At 48.4% G+C, this 26,513-nt stretch overlaps 1 protein-coding gene across 3 annotated transcripts in view; it reads right to left on the minus strand.

Annotated features, from left to right (window-relative positions):
• Window positions 1-26,513, minus strand: part of PDCD10 (programmed cell death 10) — a 295,941-nt gene that overhangs the window by 190,202 nt on the left and 79,226 nt on the right. For all 3 annotated transcript variants that reach the window (XM_069618493.1, XM_069618494.1, XM_069618492.1), the window contains exon 2: window positions 19,099-19,299. In XM_069618493.1, the coding sequence (XP_069474594.1) occupies window positions 19,099-19,194 (96 nt within the window). In that variant the 5' untranslated portion in view covers window positions 19,195-19,299. The remainder of the gene's footprint in view (window positions 1-19,098; window positions 19,300-26,513) is intronic.

The following is a 26,513-nucleotide window of genomic DNA, read 5'->3' on the forward strand; positions in this document are numbered from 1 at the left end:
TTACCTGTGCCAGAGGTACGATTTCTATGGCTCCCTTCCGCTGTAGCGTTTCTACTTCTTGCAGAAAAATGCAAAGATGGTCTGGTGTCAGTCTTGCTCGTGGAGGTCTGAATGTTGGGAACCGTTTGAACTCTATACAGTACCCGTGGGCCAGTCTTTAGCACCCACTAGTCTGTAGTTATCTCCTCCCATGCCTGAAGAAAGTATGTTAGCCGGCCCCAGACTGGGGAGGTATGGTAGGGGACCCAAATCCTCGGGTCATTTTGAGCCTGAGGCCTGGGAGCCTCTGGGAGTAGAGATCCAGCCTCTTCCTTTGCCACAGCGTTGACCCCTTTGGGGATACAGGATGTTGTATCCACCATTTCCTTGTGTAGAATTCCAATTGTTTCCCGATGAGTATTGTTGCCGAGGGAAGCGTTGGCCACGAAAAAGCTGTTTGGATCCAGATCCTCTTCTCGTAGAGGGTCTCTGTGTAATCTGGTCCAGTGTTTTTAAGGTGTCATGCTCCTTTTTTGCGGTTTCGAGGGCCCCATCTACCGCTTTCCCCAAACAGGTTGGATTCTTCCACGGGTTTATTAGTGACGCTTGCGTCTCTGGGTTAAATACAGAGTTCCGCAGCCAAGCATGTCTTTCTAGGCGTGTGCCCTGAGCCAGGGATCGACCAGCCATTTCTGCGGAATCCAAAGTATTCTTAAGAATATTCCGTTTCACCTGTCTGCCTTCAGATATAGTGGAGAGGAGACTAGTACGTAGGGGTTCGGGATCCTCCTGTATGCCTTCCTGTAGTGAAGCCTACTGGGCATCAGCGTAGCTGGCCAACAAGGTATTGTTGGCAATGCGCGTTGAGAACGCGGACGCAACCGTGATTCTCTTCCCAGGGCGTAAAGTCCTGTACCTTCCTTATCAGGGGGTGCATCGCCGGTTGACAAAGGGACCCCCTACCCGCTTTCATGTAGTAGTCACCACCAGGGAATCTGGGGTGGAATTACCTCTGATATAAAGAGGGTCTGATGCAGAAGGGCAAAGGAGTTTCTATTCGTGGGTTGACACCTCTACTGGGAGCAGGTGTCGATAAGGGTGGTGCCAGACGTTCCTTAATTGAATTGAGGAGGTGAATGGCCTGGCTGGCCGGTGGTTTTTCCTTAAGGATATCTTCCATGAAGTCAGTTTTGGGGACCGCCTCATCCATAGCAATCTTAAAATGATCAGCTGCTTTACGTAACATTACGTTAAAAGTCAATTGGTCATCCACTGGCGATGGTTGTTGCCTAGTGGGAGTGGACTGGGAGAGTCCAGGGACCTGGCGATTGCCATGGTTTGGCGGGGTGGGGGGGAGGTCACCCCATCTGGGCTTTCTTCCCAGCCCTCTATGGGCTCATGCACGTCCTCAGGGTTGATTAATTCCTCATCCTGGGTATCAGAATGAATGTCATCCTTTGTTAAATTGTAAATTGTATACATCTCTACTAAAGAGGGGTCAAAAAGTCTTGGGAACTTAGCCTTGGGGTCCATAGGGCTCTTATCCTTTGGCCTCCTTGGTGTGGGTTGTTCTGAATGGGCAACAAACCTGTCCAGCCTTTACATGCAGTTCTCACATTTTTCTCTAGTCCAAACCAAGGACCTAGAATGGTCTAGAGGTGGAAAAATGTCTTGATCGTGTTCATCCGTCGAAAAGCGTTGAGATTTTTGTCTCATCGTCGAGAATAGTCCTTCGCCCTCAGAGAACTCCTCCTGGGGCACCGACGGAGGCGAGACCTCTCTGTGCTTCCCCTCCGATTTATGGGTGGTTTCCGGTACCCCCCCACTTAGGGCATCCTTGCACTTAGACATATCCCTGGGTATTTCCGTGGGCCTCAGCGCATCCAGAGCCTGCCACTTCTGAGAATCGCAAGCAACAATCGCTGCCGGCGACATCCTCCGCGGTGGGGAGGTGCGTAGCTTCAGCCTGGGAGGGGGTCTTTTTCGGCAGTGGTGGGGCCTTGTCTTCTGCGACCGCCTTTTTCGGCGGAACCCTATCGTCGCCAAACGCCTTATTGCGATGCATCTCGGCAGAACCTGATATATTGGGGGTAGCGCCCTTTGTTTTCGATAGCCCGGTCGCTAGGCACAATTGCGGCTGCTGGGAGGGCTGCCGAACCTGGCGGTTGGCGGGTGCCGCCGGGGCTTCCGGTGTACCCATTGGCACTGAAGTCTTCGTCGACCTGTTCGAAGACTGACTTGGAGTTGTGTGCTTTGTGCTGTGTACATGTTAGTCTATGTTGCCGGGGTGTGACTTCCCCATAGCAGTGCCTAAGCCGTGCCTATCGGGGCCGGGGACAGACTATGCGGAATGCAAGCGTTCCATCTAAAGGTCAACAACCTCTGGTTCGGAGGTATGATCATCACTATCGCCGTTGTTACATTCGGTGGCTGAAAGTTCAGCCTTCGACATACCGTAGGCCGCCCACCGCTTCACCCAAAGCGCTCCCTTAATGTTTTAGGACGGAGGAGCTTAGAAGCTGCGCATCCTTCCTCCTTGGGATCGAGTAGCAAGTACCGGTTACACCGTCTGTGCCCGTCTTTCCAAGGGAATTTGCTCCTCCAACTAGAGCAAAACCTAAATGCAGTCCTCTCCATAGCTGAGTATGGTTAGAGTGACGAAGACCGAAAGGGAAAGAGGAAGGAAAGAAAGAGGAAGGAAAGGGAAAGGCATTCTCAATTTGTATAGAAATGTCCACCCCAACCCCACTCTCCCTACTGTATAGGCCGGCGGAAGTCCCGGCCATGTGGTCGGCAGTGCCGACTGGATCACCGTCAGTCGAGTTCTTGGAGGTCTTCGGCGGAGGTCTGTAACAGCCACCGAAACAAAGAAACAGATAGGGCGATATGGATATTTTAGATAATTATTCAACCAAAGGTCGATGGGACAATAAGCAAAGTCTTTGACGAGCTCCGCATCAAGGCAACCAGTATGCTGGGTGGGAAAAAAAAAAAAAAACTTAGGGACATCGACGCGTGAGGTATTTTGGGTACATTACACATCACGTAGGGATAGTGTTACAAGCACGCCCGTGTCGACACCACCTTTCGATTCTCGAAAGACAAGATGCAATACTCTGCGGTTACCACTGGATGTCGGACCATATGCACAGCATGTGATTCTAAGCAGATTAACAAACAGCAGAAAAGACAATATGGGTTGGTGAGCAGTCTATGGGATCGATGCTCTTAGAATGGCGCCAGATAAAGCTTTTCCATTTATTGGAATAGCAATTCTGGTGTTCTGCTTTCTAGCCTCTAAGAATGTCCATGCATCTCTGAGGAAGTTGGACGTGCCCGTACTCTAGTACTTCAGGAGCCAGGCTGCTAAACTGAGAGTTTGCGGGCATGGATTGAATGTTTCCCCCAGTCTTGTGAGAGCATGTTGTATGGGGAAAGGTAGCTTCATCGGAGGAGAGATTGACATGGTCATCAGATGGGAGAACCAGGCTTGGCGGGCCTACATAGGGCCACCAGAATCATTGTGACTGGTTCCTGGTGCACTACCTTGTTGAGTAGGGGCGTCGGGGGGCGTTGCCAAAGCGTAGACAAATTTCCCTTACCAGGTTATCCAGAGACCGTTCCCCTTGGAGCAGTTCTGGGGGTACCTGAAGGTGTAATCTGGCCATTGTGCGTTCTCCAGAGTTACAAACAAGTCTATCTCTGGGAAGCCCCATTCCATGAAGACATCGGAGATGATGTTTTCGTGTATTTGCCATTCGTACTCTGTGGGTAGAGGGAAGTCTCTGCTGAGCATGTCTACCAGAAGATTGAGTTCCCCTGGAATGTGTTGAGATAGGAGGAACATCTTGTGTTCGAGAGTCCCCCTCTAAATATTCAGGGACAGTTTGGATAGCCCTGTAGAGTGTGTGCCCCCCCGTTTCTTCAGGTAATACTTGGCCGTGGTGCTGTCCGTGAGGACCAGTACTGTCTTCCCCTGTAGTTGTGTTTGGAAATCCTTTAGGGCTTTGAACACTGCTAACAAATCCAACAGGTTTATTTGGTTGGATGCTACTGCTGGGGACCAAACGCTGTGTGATGAAGCAGGTGAACCCGGCCCCCTCCAACCAGTCAGAGATGCGTCCATAGTGAGAGTGGCTTCTACTGCGTGGGTGGTGAAGGTTTGCCCCTTCAAGAGGTTTTCCCTCGATCACTATTGCAGAAAGAACGAGGGCTGCCGAGAAAACCACTAGATCGCCCCATTGTCCGCTGGCCTGATGCATTTCCCTCCCTTACATGAAAGAATGTTAACCCGCCCCCGACCGGAGATGCACGGGAGGGGACCCAGATTGGCAAGTCATTTTTTATTTGAGGCCAGGGTGCCTCTTGGGGTGGGACTTCCACCCTTCCTTTGCCACGGCGCTGCTCTCTTGGCTGATCTTGGCTTGTGGCAGCTGCCCCTTGTCCTGAGGACCATGATGTATTTCCCGTTCCGTACTGATTGTGGGGGGATTGGACGAGGGGGGTTGGGGGGGGACACAGGAAGGATTGTCCCCAAAAGGAACAGCAAGAGCTACCCCCCTCGCTGCCAATAGGGTCTTTACCTAATCTGGATTAAAGACTTTAAGGTTTCATGTTCCTTTTTGACAGCCTCTAAAGCCCCATCCACTGACTTTCCAAACAGGTTAGTTTCTCATAGTTTCTCATACCGGATTGTTAATGAGAGTTTCATGTTTAAAATCGCAAATTCTTTAAAAATGTGTGCTTTTTAAGCAAGGTACCTTGGGCCAGTGTCCGTACCGCTGTTTGAGGATCTTCTGATAGACCTGCCTCAATTGTCTCATCGCTGTAACTTGCCAGCAATGTGGCGTTAGCTATCCTAGTAGGCTGCTGATGTTGTAATGCGCATCCCCCAGGGCATATAACTTCTTGCAATCCTTGTCTGGTTGTGCCTCAGTCGTAGACAAGGGTACTCCTGCCCTCCACCTAGTAGTTGTGACCACTAGGGAGTTGGGAGTGGCATAATAATAATAATTTGGCATTTATATAGCGCTAAGAACCCTCAGGTATCTGAGCGCTGCTTATTATCATCCACGGTGTGTGGTGCTCATTTATCGACCTCGGAAGGATGAAAGGCTGAGTTTGGCTCCGCCGGGATTCGAACCTGCGTTAGTAGGCTCTGCACAGATGTCAAAGCGAGCGCTCTACTCGCTGTGCCACTTGACCGGCATGTCCCCGGATATATAGCGGGTCTGTTGGAGAGGGGTAAAAATATTTTTCGACTTGTGGGTTTACAACTCTTGTTTGAGATGGAGTCAAAGACGGGGCGATGTGCTGTTTGATAAGTTCAGAGGTATCGCTGACTTGAGGGTGGTTTTTCTTTTAAAATATCCTCTACAAAGTTGGAGTCTTGTACCGCCTCTTGAGTGGCAATCTGAAAGTAGTCAGCTGCTTTAAGAATAGCATTGGATGTCATCTGGTCATCGGTCAAAGAAGCTTGTCTTAGAGCAGGTGAGAGGATCTATACACAGTGTCTGGATCAGGGGTAGTGGACGGTGACAGCCATGGTGACTCGCCTACTGGTTGTTCAATCTGGAGACTGGTCTCTTGTCTCGTCAAAGGGATCCTCTCCCTGTTCATAAGTGTCCTGAAGGATATCCTCTGGCTCAGTTAAGTCAAACACCTCCTCATGAGGAGTCTGGAAGTACCTTTGAATTTCAGAGATAGGTTAGGAGTCTTCCTCTCTTGGCCTTTTGGGGCAGTACATTTTTTCAGAAAAGTCCACAAACTTGGAGATCTTGTTCATGTATCCCTCAAACCTATCCCTACCAGAGGGATCAGGAGGGGGAAAAAATTACTATTCTTAAGGACTTGGGTCCCCAAGCTGTCGAGATTTGTCTGACAGTCTTAAGGGGTTGGAAACGCTCAAAATATTCTTCAACCTTTCACGTCTTCACGTGTCTTTCGATGTGTCCATAGGCCTATTTGCCGCAGAGCTGATGATCTCTAGCGTATCTGGGAGAGATTGCCGGGCCCAACTGCTTCGTCGCAGGTGGACGCCGTCGAAACCTTTGGCGCCGATGTGCTCTTATGATGTTTGGTGCCAGTGCCCTTTTGAGTTGTTTGCCCGGATGCATGCCATATGGACTGTTGTGGGGAGGGTGGTCGATCCGGAGGATCGGTGGGGTTCCGTCGAGAGTCTTGGCATACCCATTGGCATCTGTGGCCTTCCCGATGAGTCCGTCGAGGAGGCACGGGAGGGGGGGGATTGGTCAATGGCCTCTGCATCTGAGCCATGGCTATCGCTTACATCCTCGTCACTCGAGGCGTCTGCGCCGGAGCTACTCTCGGCCTGCTGCATGGCGTAAGCCGCCCAACGCTTTACTCACTGTTCTTTTATCGTCTTTGGACGCAACGTTGGCAGGACTGCTCATTATGATCGAGGGAGACACTTATTACACCTATGGTGCGAGTCTTTCCATGGGTACTTGCCGTTGCAAGAAGGGAAAACATTTTTAGAAAAAGGAGTCCAATCCATAGCTCAGGTTGTTAGCGACAGCAAAACCAGAAGGGAAATGAGAGGGGAGAAATAAATGCATTCTTAAAAAGAAAGAGAACCCCGTGCCCCACTCTCCCTACTGTGCAGGCCTGGCTGGAGGGCTGAGGCCACACGGTCTACAGCATTGAACAGAGCACCAGCCGCCGAAATCTGCAGTGGTCTTCAGCATGGTTTCTGAATTAGTCATCGGTGAAAGATTGACGAATATTAAACAACTGAGGTCGTGGACAAAAATATCTCAGCAATTCTTGAACGCCCCATAAAGTGACCAGCTACCTGGACTGAAAAAAACAATCCGAGAGACCTTGACGAGTGAGGGATTTTGGGCACACTACACATGTTAGTGATAGTGTTACAAGCACGCCCATGTCGACGGATCCTCGAAAGACAAGATGCAAGGCTCCGCGATTACCACTAGACTATATGCACAGCATGTGACTAAGCAGGTTCACAAGCATCAGAAATAATGTGATAATACTTATTTCCCCCCCAAGATTTATCTGAGCCTACTTGTAAAAATAAATGGTTTATTTAAAACACAATAGTGTTTCAATGTTTCTTTGGACCATTCGTATTACAATTTCATTTGTACTTGATTTTACAGCCCTCTCTCCTTCCTAAGATCAGCCTGGCTACTCTGTCTATGCTACCATGAACTCTGTTGGTACAGCCTACTAAGAGTGGAGTCTTGACCCTCAGTTCAATGGTTTTACTAAGCCCTTAGTTGGACCTCAGAAAAACTGTCCTAACAAGGAGCAACCAAATTCTGTGGAATCAGTCAATGGTGACAGAGCTGGAAGAAAACCTTCCCTGCATTGGAGATCTGGATCCTAAAGACCATCCTGAGCTGCAGACTTTACTTGCAGAAGGTGGACCCTGTAAGGCAGGCTTAAGCAGAGAATAAAGTGATCTCTCTAGGTCTGCATCAGCAGACAGATTCCCGGCTGTCAGGGCAAGAGCCAGGGAAGCATAGGCTTTACTGGGCAGATGGCCTCTACAGTGAACCTACTGAATTTACCCCAGGGGACTAAATGAGACTGGTAGTGCCCCAGGAGGTGAGAAATAAGTCCCTACAATTCGCACATGAGCTCCCTTTGGCTGGTAACTAGTTTCAAGAGGACCAAACAGAGGCTATCTATGTACTTCTACTGGCCCAAAATGGGGACTGATGTACATCTGTTCTGTAGGAGTTGTCGGACTTAAGAGTGTACCCAAGAATGTGGCACCTTTAGTGCCCCTCCCTGTGTTGGGAGTCCCTTTTGAGAGGGTTGGGATTGACATTATTGGTCCCATAGACCCTTCAACTTCCTCAAGCAACCAATTTATATTGGTTGTGGTAGACCATGCTAGCAGGTATTCTGGGCCATATTTATGTGGACTGTTACTGCTCAGGCAGTGGCCAAGACTCTCCTTGGCATTTTTTTTACCAGGGTAGGTTTTCCTAAGGCCGTCATCTCTGGCAGTGGCTCAAATGTTTTGTCCCACTACATGCAGACTATGTGAAAAAACTGTGGCGGGACTTGCACGTTTTCAACAGACTATCATCTCCAAACCAATGGGTTGATGGAGGTTTAACCATACTATGAAGAGCATGATAGGTACTTTAGAGGAACCCCTTAGAAGAAAGTGGGACCTTCTACTACCATGCCTTTTCTTTGCATAGAGACGTCCCTCAAGCAGGGGTTGGTTTCAGCCCCTTTGAACCTCTTTATGGTCATCCAGTCAGAGGCCCTTTGGCCCTGATCAAGGAAGGGTTGGAGGGTGCCGCTTCCCTATAACCAGTGAGAATCGCTGACTATGTGCTGGGCCTCGGGAAGAGGATGGCACTGGTGACGGAAGCTTCAGAAAAGCTGAAAGCAGATCAGGCTCTGGTCAAGCATTGGCACGACCAGAAGGCCAACCCGGTGGAGTTTACTCCAGACCAGCTTGTATTGGTTAGGGTACCTACAAGGAAGAGTGCCTTACAGGGCAAATGAATTTGACCCTTCAAGATTGTAGGCAAACTAGGAGAGGTCAAGGAGGCCCCTAGGGTCTATCACTCTAACCGTCTAAAGGCTTATGTTTCCAGACCAGAACTAAGAGCTTTGCTTTTAGATTTTGATCAAGGAGGAAGAGTGAGCCTCTCCCTGATCTCCTCAGCGGACAACCTTCAGATGAGACAATTGAAGGAGTGAAACTCGCTTCAGATTTGACTCTGCAACAACAGGAGTGCAAGGATCTATTGAATCAGTTTGCCTCCTTGTTTTCACTGACACCAGGCTTGACCCCTTGGGGCCAGCATGATATTCTCACTGGGGACAGTCTCCCTGTCAAAAGCAGGGGTTACAGAACGTAAGATCCCACATAAAGGAAGAGGTCAAGAAGATGTTTGACCTTGGGGTTGAGCCATCTACCAGTCCATGGGCTAGTCCAGTTGCATTTATTAAGTTTATAAAGCGCTTTACGCCAAAGCACTTTACATTACAACAAGAATACATTAGAATAAACTAGAAACAAAATTACAAAAACATTAAACAAACCATCAAAAACAGTATGTAGACGATTTACCAAGGTCAAAATAGAGGAATAGAGCCGAGGAAGAATAAGAGGGAAGTAGTAAGGGAAGTCAGGGTGGTGGAAGAGGATGAGATTTCTGGAGGACGGAAGGAGGGATGAGAGAGAATGGGCAAGTTAGGGAGATGTAGGAAGGAGGGAAGGAATGAGGGCTGTAGGAGGGAAGTAAGAAGGGATGTCAGGACGGGTGTGAGAAGAAAAGATTAAGGAGGAGGAGTAAGAGGAAATGGAACAAAGAGGTACAGAGAGTTCTAGTGTATGGGGACAAGGAGCTGAAACGAGAAGAGGCACAAGAGGATGGAGGAACAGTGAGTAAGAAGAGATCAGCGTATCGGAGGGAGCGAGAAAGAGTGTAGAAAGAAAGGAGAGAGGAAAGGTAGGGGGAGCGAGATCATGAAGAGATTCAAAAACGAGACAGAGGAAGTTAAATTTAAGTTGGGAGTGAAAGGGAAGCCAGCCAAGAAAAGAAAGCAAAGAGGAGTTAGAATCATGAAGCGGAAGACAGAGGGTACGAATGGCTGAGTGGTAGAGGGATTTAAGAGGAGCAAGATGAGAGGCGGGGAGTCCAAAGAGGAGAGAAGAACAGAAAAGACAGGAGAAGAGGAGGGAAGAGATTAAGAGCTTAGTAGCATGGAAGGTGAAGGAGGAACGGATTTTGCGAACATTGAATAGGTGGTAGCGACAGGCGCAGGAGGTGAGAGAAATGTGGTGGGTAAAGGAGGGTGGAATCAAGATGGAGGCCTAGGTTGCGAGCAGAAGCTGAGATAGGGAGGTTAGTAGGGGGGAAAAAGAATAAAAAAGGGAGGGGAGGGAGGAAGCGTGTTGGAGGGGAAGAATAAGACTGCAGTTTTTTCAGTGTTGAGGGAGCGAAAGTGGGATGACATCAGTTTTTGATAGCAGTAAGACAGGAAGAACGATTAAGGTGGAGTTCAGGAGTGAAAGGAAGGAGAGGTAGAGCTAAGTGTCATCTGCGTAGAAATGGTGCGATATGCCGAAAGAAGAGATGATGGGAGCGAGAAGGGAAGTGTAGTGAGAAAAGGAAGGGGCCAAGTACAGAGCCTTGGGGGACGCTGAAGTCCAGGGGGAGAGTGGAAGAGGTACGACCACTCCAGGAGACAGCAAAAGAACGGTTGGAGAGGTAGGAGGAAAGCCAGTTGAGGACAGAGCGGTTTATAGTTTATGTTGTTATTTTGTATTTTGTTGTTCCACTGTACAGCACCTTGGTATAAAGCGCTATATAAATAAATCAATCGTCATAATATCGACTCCAAAAATGTCGAAAGTCATAAAATCGAGAAAAAAAAAGTAAAAAAAACACAAAATCAATTTTCTTTTTTAATACATTTTCTATTCGAAATGGGGGCGTTCCCCCTCAACCCCCCCTTTTTTTTTACCTTTTGTTTTTACATGCCGAACCCCAAAAAAAATATATAAATAAAATAAAGAATTCGGGTTTTTTTTGTTGACATTTTTCTCGAATTTAATGTAATTCGACATTTTATTTTCGATATTATGACTGACCACCGGACAGAGCAATTGATACCAAAGGAAGAAAGTGTTGAGAAGTAAGGGGTGACCAACGGTATAAAAGGCTGCAGAGAGGTCAAGGAGGATGAGGACAGAGGACTGCTTAGAGTAGCAAGCAGTAAGGAGGGAGTTACGAGAGATTGGTTACAAAGGTTGAGAGCAGACTAAATGTTCGAGAAGCTTAGAGAGGAATGGTAGAAGCGAAATTGGACGAAAGTTGGCTGCAAGGAGGGGGTTAGCAGAGGGTTTCTTCAAAATAGCAATGATAGTAGCGTGTTTGAAGGCGGAAGGGAAGGTGGCTCCTGTCGAGAGAAAGAAATGGAAGAGGAGGGAGCGGGCGGAGGGAGAGGGGGAGTGAGCGAGAAAGAGTAAAGCATGGTCAGAAAGATAGTTGGGGAGAATAGACACTGGGGAGGAGAAGGTTGACATAAAGATAAGGTCAAGAGTGGAGCCAGAGGTGTGAGTAGGAGAAGTAGGGAGGGGAGTGAGGAGGTAGGAGTCAAGAATGGAAAAAAGAGGGGAAGGTTGTAGGGAAGAGGGGAGGTGAAGGTTGAAGTCACCGAGTACAGTAAGGGGAGAGCAGGGAGGGGGGAGATGAGCGAAAGAAGGTGGTCAAGATCGTGGAAGGAGGAGAGGGGGCCATGCGGTCTATAGAGAATTAGAAAAGAAATGGCATGAAGTGAAGGATTTGTACAGGTATTCAGAGGAAGGGAAGGTAAGAAGAGGCGTTGTAGAGAGGGGGGGGAATAGACATTTAAGGAGATGGAGGAGACTAATGTCGCCACTGCAACCAGAGGGGCGGGAGACATGAGAGAAGGAGGAAGGGAACGTAGTGACGGAAGCAGGTACAGGAGAGTTGTGAAGGGGGATCCAAGTTTCGGTTATACAGAGGAATTGGAAGTTTAAGTCGCAAGAACATGTCCAGGACAGCTGCGGTCTTGTTGCAGAGGGATCTTGCGTTCCAGAGGGCGATATTGAAGAGGCTGGAGGGTTCAACGATAGGGGGATAGATGAGGGAGGGTTGAAGGGGGATGGCGCGAAGAGGGGAGGAGGTTTAATGTGGGGATGGTCACGGGGATAAGGGAGAGGGAAAGGAGAAGGGGTGAGAAGAGGGGGAAGAGAGCAAAGGGTGAGCCGGGAGAGGAGAGTGGTGTCTGGGAGCACGCATGTCAAGGGGGGCGGGGGGGTCTGAGGGGAGAAAGTGATGGACCAGGAGGAATGGTGAGTACTGGTATATGAGGCTAAAGCGGGGAGGGGAGGGGAGAGTGAAGGAGCGCTGGGGGGAAGGGGAGAAGGGAGAGGGGGGAGAGAAAGGGACTTAGGGGGTATCGGGAGGTGAGAACACAGGAGCGATTGGGTATAGAGGAGGTGTTGTAGGAGGGGGCAGGGAGCTGGTAGTGTTAGGGGGCAAGGAACCAACCGAGGCAGTACTGGTAATGGCTTCCTAAGGTGGTAAGCAGGCAGTAGTCAGCTGTCAGGAGAGTACAGGTAACAGTCCGGCAGGACCCAAGCGGGTGAGGAGGAAAACTGCTGCAGGTGGGCAGGCCCAAAGGGGAGAGGGCCGTAGAGGGGAGAAGAGGGAGAGGGATTAAGGGGGAGCAGACAGTGCTGGGATGCTGAAGGTGTGAGGCACTAACAGGATAAGAGGAGCTGGAGGGGGTCAGGCCGTAGCAGAGCAGTCGGTGTGCCCCGCAGCAGTTGCGGCCAGGTGAGAGGTGAACACAGAAGGTACGCTGGTAGGACCAAGAAGGTAAAGAGGCAGGACGCTGGTGGTGGGGAAGCCCAAAGAGGAGGGGACCTAAGGAGATCAGAGTGCTGCAGGGAACGTGAAAGAGACAGTAGAGGAGGTGGTCAATGCCAGAAGGATAGTGCTAAGGCCCAGGCACAAGCGCTACACTGGTAAGACCCACAATGTTGGAAGAGGCAGGTTGCAGGAGGCAGGAAAACTGACAAAAGGAGAGGGTCCAGATCCAGTTGTAGCAGTGGAAGTTAACTTGCGGTCAGCAGTAAAAACAGGAGCAGGAGTTAACTTGCAGTCAGCGGTGAACGTCAGTTACAGGAGGAGTAGTGCTGTGGTCCAGGCAAGTACAGGCGATCGACAGAAGGTCCGACGTTGAAAAAAGCAGAACGTAGAAGGAAGGCAGACCCAGTGAAAGGGCTAGCGGAGAACAAGACCCCTTGATCCAGCACGGAGAAGAACAGTCAGAGTGGGAGGAGGCAGACCCGGGTCAAGTGTGTCAGCAGAGGTCCAGATCCGTGGACAAGCAGGCGCTCAGTAACTGACGTGATCGAGGTCTAGAAGGTAAAGGGGCAGCTCGGGGTAGCAACACGCAGGAGGACAGGAGAGCGGGAGGAGCGAAGATGCAGTCAGGGCAGGTTCAGGCATCCAGATGAGACACGCAGGAAAAAGTGATCTTAGGAAGAGGGGAGCTCCAAGGAGAACGCCTGCGTAGATCCGAGCCCCTAGAGCCAGTAATGGAGGAGAAGAGCAGTCAGGAGGAGGCAAACCAGGGTGGAGTGTTTTGGGGAGGCCAGATCGCTGCAGGCGAGCAGGAGAACAGCAGTGGAGCAGGCGGGTGGGCTGGAGATCGGTGTGCAGGCAGCTAGGCTACGGCCCGCACCAGCAAGTCCAAAGGAGGCGTGGAGTCACCCTGTAAAAAGGACCAGGGTAAGAGAAGACTCCGACCAGAATGGCTGCAGTGCATTCACTTGGGAAGCAGAAGGGGCCAGGAACCGTCTGGCAGGGCCCAGTGGCGAGCAGGTTGCGCGGCAGCAGAGAAGGCGAGGTCCGGAGGTAGGGGCGCTGTCCGGCGAACAAAGCCCTCGTCAGCAAGTCCAGAGGAGGCGTGGAGACACTCAGCAGGAGGACCAAGGCAAGAGAATACTCAACAGCACGCCTGCAGTGTGTCCACCTGTGAGGGAGGAGTGGCTAGGAAGCGCCCGACCAGGCCCAGTGGCGACTCACCAAAAGTGAAGAAGGCTTACTCTAACTGACTGATAAATTAATAATTGTTTATTCAAGAAACCTTGTGTGTTAGTGTTTATTTGAATACTTGTCACTGAATCTCTGCAACTCCCCTACAGCTCACATTGACCCCTCTTGAGATAAGCCTGGCTGCTCGACACGCTACCAACCTGTGCAGTGCAGACTTCTATCAAAGGTTGGGTTTCTATTACCAGGAGGTCAGGGTTGTTGTAGTGCACCCCAAGGGGTACAATCAAGCCCAACAATGGTTTTCCCCTAGAGGAGTAGATCAAAGATCCCTCTGACTCAGATCAGGGTCCGCCCTATCAAACAGTGGTGATCTCAGTAAATCATTCAAGCCATTATGTGGAGCAGGATTGTCATTGTGCAAAGTCAGTCTGGCTTGAAAAAAAATGAGCATCAGGGAGAGCAAAACTAGGGGAGTGATTCAATGATTTACTGAATGTAACCCCCTCTAAACACTTGGGAAGAACATTTGGACTATTCAATAAACACTTCATCAATCGTGGACTCAATGGACCTAGGGACAATCCAACACGCTTCCCAGTTCACTCGATACCAATGATGCTAGAATTAACACATCTGAAATAAAATTATTTTCGGCACATTTTAGGAGGTCCTGCTGATACACATGGGTGAGGGAACACAAAGCATCCTCCAATTGTGTCAATATTTTTAGTTTTCCCCAAGTTATTGTTTCTACATTTGCCATTTTGATTTAAGGCCCGAAGGCCCATACAAACATTAGTAGATTCTTTCTGAGCAATTGGAATCTTAGCCTCCTTTAGACTGGTGGAGAGATGTGTGATTTCACCATTATTTGGCCCAGTGTAAGCTGCAACAGTAACATCATTAGATGTAACTTCATTCTGCAAATTCCACTGTGTTTGTGGAACTGCATTGAATGAAGGACCTGCTTTGGCTGGTGTGCTCATTATTATGTTTTATTTGTGCGTGAGCCATGTTCCTTTAGGCTCTTGCCACTTCTCAAGCATACCACCATGAGGTGAGTTTGTTTTTTTAAAGCCTTTATGCAATTCTAAAACATCTGATTTCTTGAAGATAAGCAACTAAATCAAAAAGATAATTTAAATGAATGAAAAAAACATATCAATACAAATTCTTGTTTACCACAATTTTTACATTTGTGGCAGTGTTACTGAAAAATACGGCAATCAACAGCCCAAATGACGCAGACCTCACATCACCTTGCTTAGTTTATAGTTATTCCGTGGCAGTTGTCAGGCAGATTACCCACAGACATGCCGTTTCTGAACTCTACTGAGCCTCAGCGACTGGAAGTATTTTCTTTTGTTGGGATTTCCAAACTATATAAAAATAGAAGAGTACTTAGTTTGATCAGTGTCGCAGGAGATCAAAGGCTCAATTGCCTGCAGCCTTTCCTACGCAGTGTGTCCAACTAAGTGAGTAATCTCAATGTTAAGCAATGGAAATAATGCTTTTAGGACTACGAGCCACGTTGCAGGAGATCAAAGCTCATTTGCCCACAGTCTCGCCTACGGTATGTAACAAACCCAATAAATTCACAATATTGCACAATGAAAGTTGACACTCCAAAGTTCGGAGCCACGTTGCAGGAGATCAAAGGCTCAGTTGCCCAGTTTCACCCGAGGCGTGTGTGAACACACAATAAATTAGTTCAATGTCAATCTGGTGCTAGTCCGCGTTATATAATTCTAGGGATATAGTGCATAATTTCTCACCGCAGTATCCTGCCACCGGGGTCTCGTGCAAGCGCGGAGAACCCTCATTTTGTAGGTTTCTCGCTGGTGTTGCCACCTAAATCTGAGGAGGCGGCTGAGGAGCGGGAGAAAAACAGAGTCCGTTGTTGCCTCCGGCGGTTATTCCCCGAAGGGGTATCCACTCTGCAAGATTTCCCATCTAGCAAGCCCCTAAAGCCAGAGGAGGGTCGGCTTTGCGACAACGGTCTCTGGGTTTTGAAAGGGGCTTTAACAAGGACCGACAAGGACTTAGCTGTCTGAGTGCTATCCTTCGTCTTGGTCAGCTCTACATCTGTTGTAGAAGGAAAGCGCTCCTTACCATCAAACGGAAGGTCTAACACCTTGTCCTGCACTTCTTTCGAGAATTTAATAGCATGCAGCCATGCCTGCCGTGAGGAATCAACCCCCAGCGTAAGACCCCGAGCTGAGATGTCTATGGTGATTAGCCACAGCCTCCAGGAGATCCTGGGCCAAGACCCTGGCGTCAGATAATCCCGCTTTGAAATCTTCCAGCTTCTCGACCGGAATGAACTCCTCAAACTCCAACAGACCTTTACACATCCGCATATTAGCCCCCACTAACACCAGTCGGCATTGGCCTGCCTGAGCTGCAAGTCCGAGTTGGTGAAAATCTCTCTCACAAGGGAGTCAAGGAGCTTATCCCTCCTTTCCCAGAACCTGAGTAGCCATCGTGGAAGAGGATGCTGCAGGCCTGGACTGCAAAGTGGCCGCAGCCACCACTGTGGAGGAGGGGGGCGGACAAGACGACAGGGTCACCTCTTCCGAAGAATGTAGCCTATATCGTGTGTCAATTTTCTTATTGACGAAAAGTCCAGAGTGTGGCCTGCAGACCTCAGCCAGAACGTCATACTGCAAGAACAGACCGGTACGCTCCAAAGGAGACAGGGTGAATGCCCCAGAAAGCACGCCCTCCTGCAGAGCGGGTGCCTCAGGCACCGGAACATCGAAGAAGCACATTTCCAGTACCCGGTCATGAAAAGCTCTGATAGAGCGGGGCAGGTCCTCGTTCTCATCCCCTTGCGCGTCATCCGACAGGTCAGGATCCTGCTGAACCGTGTCGGCCACTGCCTTGTCCACGGGGGACAATGGGGGCAAAGGCGGAAGAGTCAGGGAAGTCACCGTAGGCAAGGGAGGTGCGTGCAGAACCACCGGAGGAAAGGGTGGGGCCGGAGGCGCGGGCTGACATATCTCCCTAAAAAGCCCTTTGAAATATTCCCCTATGGGGTCGGTACGCATGAGCGTCTGAAATTTGCCGAAAACGGAGTCCTCCGGGGACTGTTTGGAACCAGAGGAGGCCTCTCATGAGGAGGACAATTCCAGGGACGTAACGGGGAAGGGTGCCACACCGGTCCCTCCACCGACGTATCCACATAAATCAAAGGTGCCAACCCCACAGGCAACGAAACATTGTGCGGAAGGGGTATCCGAGCGTTCCAATCATAAACTGGCCAATAAGGATGCGCACAAGGAAACCTATGTTCACCCACGGAACCAAGCCCTACACCCGAGACCGATGGCGTAGTTGTAGGGGTAGCACCCAAAATGGCCGCCGCAGTCGTGGCGGGAACGGGCGCCATTTTGTCATCACCTGAGGGGAACTGCGGGAAGTGAGGCAGGGGTCCCCGTCAATGGTTCAGGGGTCTTAACATCAGGAACCTCGGCAGAGCCAGTACTATGTGGCCTGGAATGTTTCTGCGACATACCAATCACCAAATAAGCCTTCCCAGGAAGGACCTCGGCACTGCCGGTAAAAGAAGAAATTTCCTCCTTCGCCCCCTCAACAGATCTGGCGTCACCACAAGAGCAGGAACAGTGAGAAACAACCTTCACGGAGAAGGCCTTGCCAGGCCTCTCAGAAATGTTGGTAACTTTAGCCTCTGTGCGAGGGACCTCGGACCCAGGTCCGGTGATAGCCTTACTGACAGAGCGATCAACGCCCCTCCCGGCCTGGGAGGAACCCGGAAAGGTGTCTCCCGGCCAGGGTGCTCTGAAAAGTAAAGAACTTACCGGGCGTGTCTTCTTTTCATCGATGAACGCTTGAAAATGCGAAGGAGGAGTTCATCGGAACACCTCCTCCCACCGCTCCAAACGACGCTGAAGAGCCCGGACCGAAAGGGAATCACAGTAAAAACAGGAGTCCCAACGGTGATCCGGACCCAAACACTCCAAAGAGGATGGGGATCTGCCCTCGCGAAGCATCAGTGACACGATGAACAATCTGGAAAGTCTAGTTTGAACGACAGACTAGTACACGATCGCTAGCAAGAGCTAGAGAGGAAAAAAGGGAGAAAATCTTCAGCGGATGTAAGTGCGTCCAGTCCCGAACGATGCAGAAAAAAGGACTGATGGGCGATGCGTGGGGCGGAGCCAAGGTGGGCAGGGTTACGGCCGCATGCCGGTCCCCGCACAAGAAAGAGGAAGGACACATTTTGGAAAAAAGTTTTTTTGGATGCTTTTTACAAAGTGCTCTGGTCCCGTTCCACAGGACGGAGAGATGTCCCATAAGTATGGAGGAAAGGGGACGGGACGTATGGCCAATTCCAATGAATAACATCCCAATAGGTTTCCTCGACACACTATCTAATGTTAACTTTTTTATATGCGGTTTTTCCCTATAACCACGGTTAGGCAGTTATATGGGCATTGTACTAAAAATAACGCTGGTTATCCAAACGCCTGCAAAGAACCACAGATATTTTCATGTGACACTTCTCCCACCCCCTCCGCCCCCCAAAAGATCCTAGAACAGCAGTTATCTGCAGAATAACAATGGCACTGGAAAAAAACGTTTGTGCTCTGACCTTGGTCCCTAGCAAATTCCCCATTTACACATGGTGTCCTCGCTCCACCTCCTCACCTCTAGCCTGATGCCATTGCATTGTTTTTCCACCTCAAAATGGCATTTCTTTTACTTTTCATTTTAGGCTCTCACATTGAACTAAAAAATTGCAGCTTAAATCTTCTCCTACAAAGTACAATGGGAGATAGAGCTATAATTTGGGGGCAAGCCCTTCTCCATCAAATATTTTAATAACTACTGGACGGAATAACGCCAGAACCCTCCCGGAAATAGAGTCCATGTGTTATGCCCAGGTTGTTTTGTACCTGGTCCAATTCCATCCAGCTGTTTTGCCTGTAGCCATGTCTAGTGGCCTGTAAAACTATGGCATAACAAAACCCTTAAAATTCACTTCAGTTTAGGTGCAGTTTTGAGAAAATTCAGTGGATGTGGGAAGTCATGACCAGATTAACTAAGCGCGTTCCATTGCAAAGCCAATGAGCCCATACTTCGAGAAGGGATTCAACAGGAGTGTGCCGAGTAAAGCTGGTCATGACTTCCACCATCCACCGATTTTCAATGGTTTTGTTAAATCTGCTCAAATTAACTGCACCTTAACTAAAAGTTGTTTCAGTGAATTATATGTGTTTTCATTACTTAACTCAACTGTGTTTTTTTATGCTTAGTGTATTCAGAAAAGGCCCAACTGTTTTGTTGATGGTGTTCAGTTTGGACTCATCGTAGCCCTAGAACATAAACGGTTTTCCAGAGACCAAGTCTTGACTGCTCTTCCACTCTACTTTTGAGTTTTGGATAACCTCTCATGGTCTTTCCAGCTTACCATAAACAGGGGGACCTCCTAAAATCTTGCTCCCAGGAGCAGATTTCTAAAAACAATCTCAACTAGTCCGCAAAAATCTCTTTCTGCTGACATGAGAAGTTACCATATCAAACAATTTCTTTTCAGACTTGCCTCTTTGAAAACTGGGTACATGACAGCATACAACGGCATAGAAACCATTGAAGTGGTCTCAGCTTCATTCTTAATCTCTTCCATTGTCATCCTCATTCAAAGACCCTTGTAATGGTGGAAAACAAGGCTAGAAAATCTTCGGATTCTTCATTCAGTGCACTGCATCAGCTTGCCGATTCAAGGAAGAATTGAAGACTTTCCCTGTAAAGAAAAAAACAAATATACAGGGAAAGAATAAACAGTTTGCCAAACTAAGGGTGAAAAAGGTACAATTCATCCCAAACTTTTTTTTTTTAAATAAAATGAAAAAAAACGTTATGGCAAGCTTTAAAAGAAACATGAGGTGCAATGTAATTCAATCAATGGCAAGGTCTTTGAGAAGTACAAACCTGGCAACTCTTTGTAACAATATTTTTAAGAATGAAAAGATCTAGAAAACCTAGACGGTCGTTTTGAATTACAATCAGAGCGCACCCATACATAAATATATGTAATATATGCAAGAAAAAGCTATAAAAAAGGGCATGCAAACAATTTTCAGTTAAAAAATAATGTTGGTTACATTTAAAATCGCAGCTACAAATGGAGGCCCAATGAGAAATCAAAGCTTTGTCCCAAAAGAAAAGTATACTCTAGTAGTGTCAATGTTTGCATAGTGGTAAACTTGGAGATAAAGCATGACCATTGCACGTTAAGACTCGAATCGAGGACACAAAAAAAAAAAACCCTCTTTTGCTGGACTTTAGGACTTAATTTCTACCACCATTATGTGATTTTACCACAGGCTGCATTCGCAGCTCCAGTAAGGCACCCATGGGTGCCCATTTTGTCAAAATGGCCTTGTCTTTTTTCACCATTTGTCAGAAAGGTCCTTCTTGAGAATTACTCTGCGCGCCAAACCAGGTTTGGTCGCTTTATTCATTTTGCCTTTGGAGGGATTCACAAGTGATGCCCGCCTCTGGCTCCAGTATGTCTGGCAGGGGCAGGCGGTGAGGGAGGTGCCCGAAACTCTGCTTCAATCCCCCTGGTTACTTGAATGCACCCAAATGTGATTGGCTGACTGTCCGGCCAGGACAGCCACCCTGCTGTGTGATCGACAGGCTAGGCTGGAATGAATGGGAGAAACCTGCATAAAAGGCGAAGCTTTTGGCTTGCAAGGCAGTCGACCACTGGACAAAGGAAACCGCAGAAAAACACGCAAGAGACACCTGCAACTCCTGGACGGTTGGTTTGCCCTGTCAAGCCCTGCTGAAGCTCCAAATTAGTTTGGACTAGAGAAGCCCTGCAAGGACGACTTCTCCCCTTGAGATGGTGGGACCAATCATCTCCAAAGTGAACTCGTTTGGACATCCTCTTGGATCTGGCTGTACTTCTGCTGCTGCTGGAACCAAAGTGCCAGGGATAGGTCACCAAATCGAGTGGATCACTTAAGTCAGACCAGAGCGCCAGGAAGATCCATCAAACTTCCCTGAAGCAGGACTGAGCACGCCTAAGCCACCTTCACAGAGTGCTGGACCCCAGATGCGAGGAAAGTCCGAAGTGGTATCCGAGAACCGGGGTGTTGCTATTTGGCTATTTGTTGTCAGACGCGAGGACCTGAAACCGCAAAGTGCTGCTGAATTGAAGTTTGCCCATTGCTGCCACTGCAGTGCAGGAGGCCCCAGACATCCTTCCTCTTGTCCCCATGACGGAGGCACAGGAACAACAGGATCTGCAGAGCCGCACAGGAACAGAAGCCAGCTGGAACCATTTCTTCTAACCAAAAGGTACAGTAAAGTCTAAGCGAATTTACCTCTTGTTGTGTAGTCTTGCATGCTCTCAGTTGAGACTTGTTTTGGTTGCCCTTGAAGAATTGCTTACAACTTTGCCCCTCACAAGACTCCCAGCTTGTGGCCCTTCAAGTGAATCTTATTTCTACAAACGTTTCTAAAAATATTGAGCAAGACTTTCTTACCTTCAAAGAAGATCTTCAGCTCCCCTAGACTTTGTTCAACTAACATTGGCTGTCCTGGCTTCCTGAGAGACTCTTCTTACCTTGGACTCTGTGCCTTGACCTTTCCCCCAGGAAAGGGTTACATTTACATGACATTGGAAGGTTCAAAATGCACTTACCTGTTTATGAATTATTTGTTAACCTTCGTTTTATTCCTATATCTAACCTTTTGCACCAAACACAGTATTGCTTTAAATGTACCAGTGATAAATCAATGTCCACAGTGTCCTAGATATTTAAGTCACCTGAGGGTGTAGGAAGCGTGTGTGCCAACCCCAATGGGTATCAACTGATTTAGAGAAACTAAGTGTGTTTTAAGAATAGTATATGTGTTACATGTATTGTTCCCTTCTGAAGAAGGCCTATATAACTGACAGTTAAATTAATAATTGTTTAAATCAAGAAACCTCGAGTGCAAGTGTTTATTTGAATGATATGGTATGGCATTTATAACGTGACTATACACAAGTGTTTCAAGGAGCGACGAGGCAAGGGAGAGAAGACGGGGACAGCGATCCTACTAGGCCGGGTTACATTCAGATCGCGCAAGTGCAGGGGAAGGAGAAAAAGTGCGGCGGGGGGACAGGGAAGGGGCAGTGCAGTACATGGGATAACAGTGAAATAAAGACAAATAAAATAAAATTACGGCCAGCTGGTGGCAAATGCAGGGGTAAGTGCAGACATCAGGTGTCAAGCGCTAGAAGGGGCTGTAGTGATACAGAAACAGTCCCCAAGTGCAAGGGTTGCCAGACTGTGTGGAGGGCAGACGGACATTTCTAGAAGGTCTGGGTACCATGCTCTCCTGGCCCAATCCGGAGCAATTAGGATCATGTGGGACCCGAACCTCGCAAACCTCCTTAGAACCTGAGGAATGACAGGGACCGGAGGGAACGCGTACAGAAGTGGGAATGACAAATCCACGACAAAACGCGTCCCCTAAAGATCCTATGGAAGGAAGTTCCCTTGAGCAATATCTCACACTTTGGGTTGGCACTGGTTGTGAACAGATCCACTTGAGGGGTTCCGCAAGGGGGGGGGGGAAGATCTCCTGAAGGACTTCCACAGCCAACTCCCACTTGTGGGAGACTGCACTCTGCCCGTCGGTGTCCGCCGCCGCATTCTCCTCTCTTCCCAGATGAACGGCCGAGAGTGAGATTCTGCAGTATCGCCCAGAGCTGCATTGCCTCTCTGCACAGTGGGAGAGACCCCACACCTCCCTTTTTGTTGAGGTTATGCATGGCCACTGTGTTGTCCTTCATAATCAGGACACCCTTCCCTCGCACAAACAGCAGAAAAGCCTTCAGGGCTAGCCTGATGGCCCTCAGTTCCAAAGAATTTATGTGGAGTTTGGACTCCGACAGAGACCAACGACCGCTGGTGGCCAACTCGTTGGCATGAGCTCCCCATCCTGTGAGGGAAGCATCCGTCACCTCCTGCCACGGTTGACAAAAAGGTTCTCCCTTCATCAGAGTCCCTCCGCTGGCCCACCGCAGAAGATCCTGTAAAACCGTGTTTGGAATCTGAAGGAGATCTGACATTTTGCCAGAGAATTGCGACCACTGCGTCCCGAGAGCCCATTGAAGGGATCTCATCCTTAGTCTGGCCTCTGGCACCAGAAAATGCAGGATGCCATGAGGCCGAGCAACCAAAACAATTCAAAAGCCGGGAGACTCTGGGCATGTTGAAATTTGTTGACCATCTGGACAATGTGATGAGCCCTCACCTTGGGGGGCGAGCACTTCCCCAAGGATGTGTCCAATACAGCCCCGACATACTGGAGCTGTTGGGAAGGTTTCATATGAGACTTCTTGAAATTGAGGGAGAAGCCCAGCTTGTTAAGGGAGTGGCAGGTGGGGCTGAGATGATCCAAGTCTTTTTCGGGCGAACGCGCTCGGATCAGCCAGTTGCCCAGGTAGGGGTAGATGTGAACCCCCCCCCCCCCCTCCTGAGATACGCTGCCGCCACCACCACGAGCTTGGTGAAGACCCTCGGGGGGAGGTCAACCCGAAACTAAGTGTGAGTTGCCAACAGCAAACCTCAGGTATTTTCTGTGCTTTGGATGGCCCGGCACATGAAAATAAGCATCCTGTAGGTCCAGTGACACCAACCAATCCTGACGTCGAAGGACCTGAGAAAGAGTGACCATCTTTAACTTGTCCTTCCTGAGGAACTTGTTGAAGCAACGCATGTCCAAGATGGGTCTCAGTCCTCGGTCTTTCTTGGGAATCAAAAAATATGGGGAATACCAGCCCTTGTTTCTCTATATCACAGGCACGAGTTCTATAGCTACTCCTTGAAAGTGAAATAAAATTATGACATTCCATTTAATTTTTCTACATCGGAACTAATACGATGTATCAAGTAAACGCTTGTATATGCTGAAAGCTAGGCTTACATGTGATCAAGTCTCGGCACCAATATTTATATAAATGATGTGAAGCGTGAACTACACTACTGTTAAGGAGAATCCTGATAAGTGTGGTAATACCCTTCACCTTAGAGACCCCCAGCAACTTTGCTGGATTTTTGAGGACTTGACTTGATTGTCTTACCTGGAAAGAGGGAGCTTTTTCCCCCCACTCTCTCATGCATCTTGATGTGTGTTTTACACTTGGGTTCTTCGATTATGGAGTTTTAGATAACTCCATAGGCATCTTTCCATGCGTGTTACACAGCACCCTCAGTGCAGTGACACAGGGATGTATTTTAGACTTCCAAAAGGTTTAGGTACCTTCTCTGGGATAAACTACAGTTTCCCAGAGAACGTAAAGTGAAATTGACTTTACTAGTCTTTCCAAATTCCTAGACCCAGCGCACACCATCTTACAATGTAGTGCTGGAGGGGTTACATAGTAACCCCTGTGTTTAAATACTCATGTAATGTAGCAGTCAAATGCTACCCTTTCCTATTGAAAAGGCTGGTGGCTGTGGTTTTACAACGAACTACCATGATTTTTCCCGTCTGCGAACACCGGTAGCTACATATCACAGGAGCCATGTTTTTCAAGATGGTGCCTTAAGCCCCTTTGTTTAAACCGGTCCCGGTCTTTTTTTTGCCATTTCTTTTTGGGAAGGTCCTTCTAGAGTTTGTCTCTGCGCGCCAAACCAGGTTTGGTCCCTTTGTTCGTATTCCTTTGGCAGGCTTCAGGACGGAAGACCGCCTCTGGTGTGGGCAGGAAGTGAGGGAGGTGCCCGAAACTCCCTGTGCTTAGTCTCCTAGAGACCCAAATGCACTCTGGCGTGATTGGCTGGCTGACTGGAAAGCCACCCTGCTGGGTGAGTGACAGCTAGGCTGGAATGAAAGGGAGAGAACTGTTTAAAAGGCGAGTCGCTTGGACTGGAAAGCAGAGTCGACCACTGGAACAAAAGAACAGAAGACGAGCTGGAAGAGGACGGCGGCTGCAACTCCTGGACCTTTGGTTTGCGCCCAGTGAAGCCCTGTTGCAGGTCCGAATTGCCAAGTTCATCTCGACAAAGAAGCCCCTTCAAGAAGACTTCTTCCTTTTAGTTGGTGGGACCAATCAATTCGTAAGCCACCTGGATACCATTCTTGAAGCTGGTTAGGATTAACCAGGGGGAAGGACACCAGCTTGTGTGCTTGAACAGCTACTCTAACTGAAGTGACTCCATTTTGTTTGCGTTTTCCGACGATCCCGTGCAGTGCAGGAGTCCAATGTCCTCCCTCTTGTCCCCACGACTGAGGCACAGGAACAGTGAGATCTGCAGGTACTGCCAGGAACCAACGACTTCAGCTACATTTGTTTCTTCATACTAAGGTACTGTGCCAACCCGATTGAGAGGACGTCACCCTCGCGGTGAAAGTTTGTGAAACTTTCCCAACTTGCAGGCCTAATCAGCTTGTGACCCAACAAATGATTCTTTGTCGCCTAAACTACTTCTGAGAACTTTTGCAAAGACTTTACCGTTTGATACCATAACTGCTCTTTCCTATCCAGAACACTAGCCCATTGACTTTGGCCTAGGCCTTTTGACTTGAATTGAACTCTTCTGGTGAACTAAAAATATTTGCACTGTCTACCAAGTAGATGTGATCTATTCTACTTACCTTGTGCCTTTTTGCTCACTTCTAAGTAACTTAACTGCCATCTGTCTCCTATTTCAGGGGAGCGCAAACGTTCTCAAAATCTTTGAAGTGTATTGGTACATAAATTGCCTTCTTCTAGTGAAATGTTTTCTAAATGATTGTGTAATAAATCAAAAAGTGTTTTACCAAGAAACCTTGAGTATAAGTGTCCACTTGAATAACTGCAATTGAAAGTCCTTTGTGTAATGACTTGTACTGCTCACATCCACTCTTGAGATAAGCCTGGCTGCTCAGCTCGCTACCAAAAACTGTGTGGTACAGACTTGTACCAAAGGTTGGTTTGGCTTACACCTGTATTCCTAATTGTGTGTGGTGGTCCCAGAGGTGCAATTCTGCTTAACTACATTTCCCACAAGCCCTTGGGAGTAAAAGGTATCCACGGAGCACGTAATATACCCAGCCGAATTATGACACCAGAGCTAGGCATATTTGGGAAATTGAAATCTAAATATGTCCATTATTGAATGTAGGAGCCAATATGACGGAATGACCATTTGTCCACATATGCTTTAACAACGCCAGTGGAGTGCCATGTATAGTCCCCTACACACACCGAGACTTCAATCAGCAGTGCAGGTGGATGCTCTCGAATGATACGAGTACCATTACCTAACTTTCGGATATCAACATTCTGAGGGAAGTCGAGTGCCCGACATGCAACATGCGGTTTTGTTAGCTGGGAAATAGATACGCAATCAACAGTCTTAGTAACAGAAACAGCAATTCACAGCATACCGTTTAGACAATTGGGCATCTAATCAACACGAGAGATTGGGGTTCACCAAACTATATCGGGCTACAATTAATAACAGAGGAAATGTCAATCTCTGTAAGAATTCATTATAGCTGGTGCCTTGATGTATACCTCTATATGTCTTTATAGGCAATCAAAGACCGGCACATAGTTAGACTATGGTCCTGAACTAAAAACAGACAACATCTGAAATGCTCAATCACGACGGCCCGAGTCGCTGGGTTTTTCCGACCGAGTACCCTTCGGGACTCCAATCCACACGGCAAGACAAACTACATAAAGTATCCGCATGGCAGAAGTGAATGATGCGATCAAGGTCAAGGTCAAGTTGTCACAATCTGCTGTTTTCAGCTCATAGGCAGGACCTCGCGTTTGTTTCCTCGCTCTGCAGGATTTTATTTCTCTTGGCTACACTATGTGACAGAACACATAGCAGGGATTGACCCCTCTTTCAAGCTACCGTGAACCCCACAGACTAATATCCATTCGGCTAGATTACCAGTTTACAAACAAGAAGTGAAGCAAAAGGATACTTTGCAACAAGTATCAAGAATCGGCTGTGC

Source organism: Ambystoma mexicanum, chromosome 10, assembly GCF_040938575.1.
Source record: "Ambystoma mexicanum isolate Mex_15411 chromosome 10, UKY_AmexF1_1, whole genome shotgun sequence".
Lineage (NCBI taxonomy): Eukaryota > Metazoa > Chordata > Amphibia > Caudata > Ambystomatidae > Ambystoma > Ambystoma mexicanum.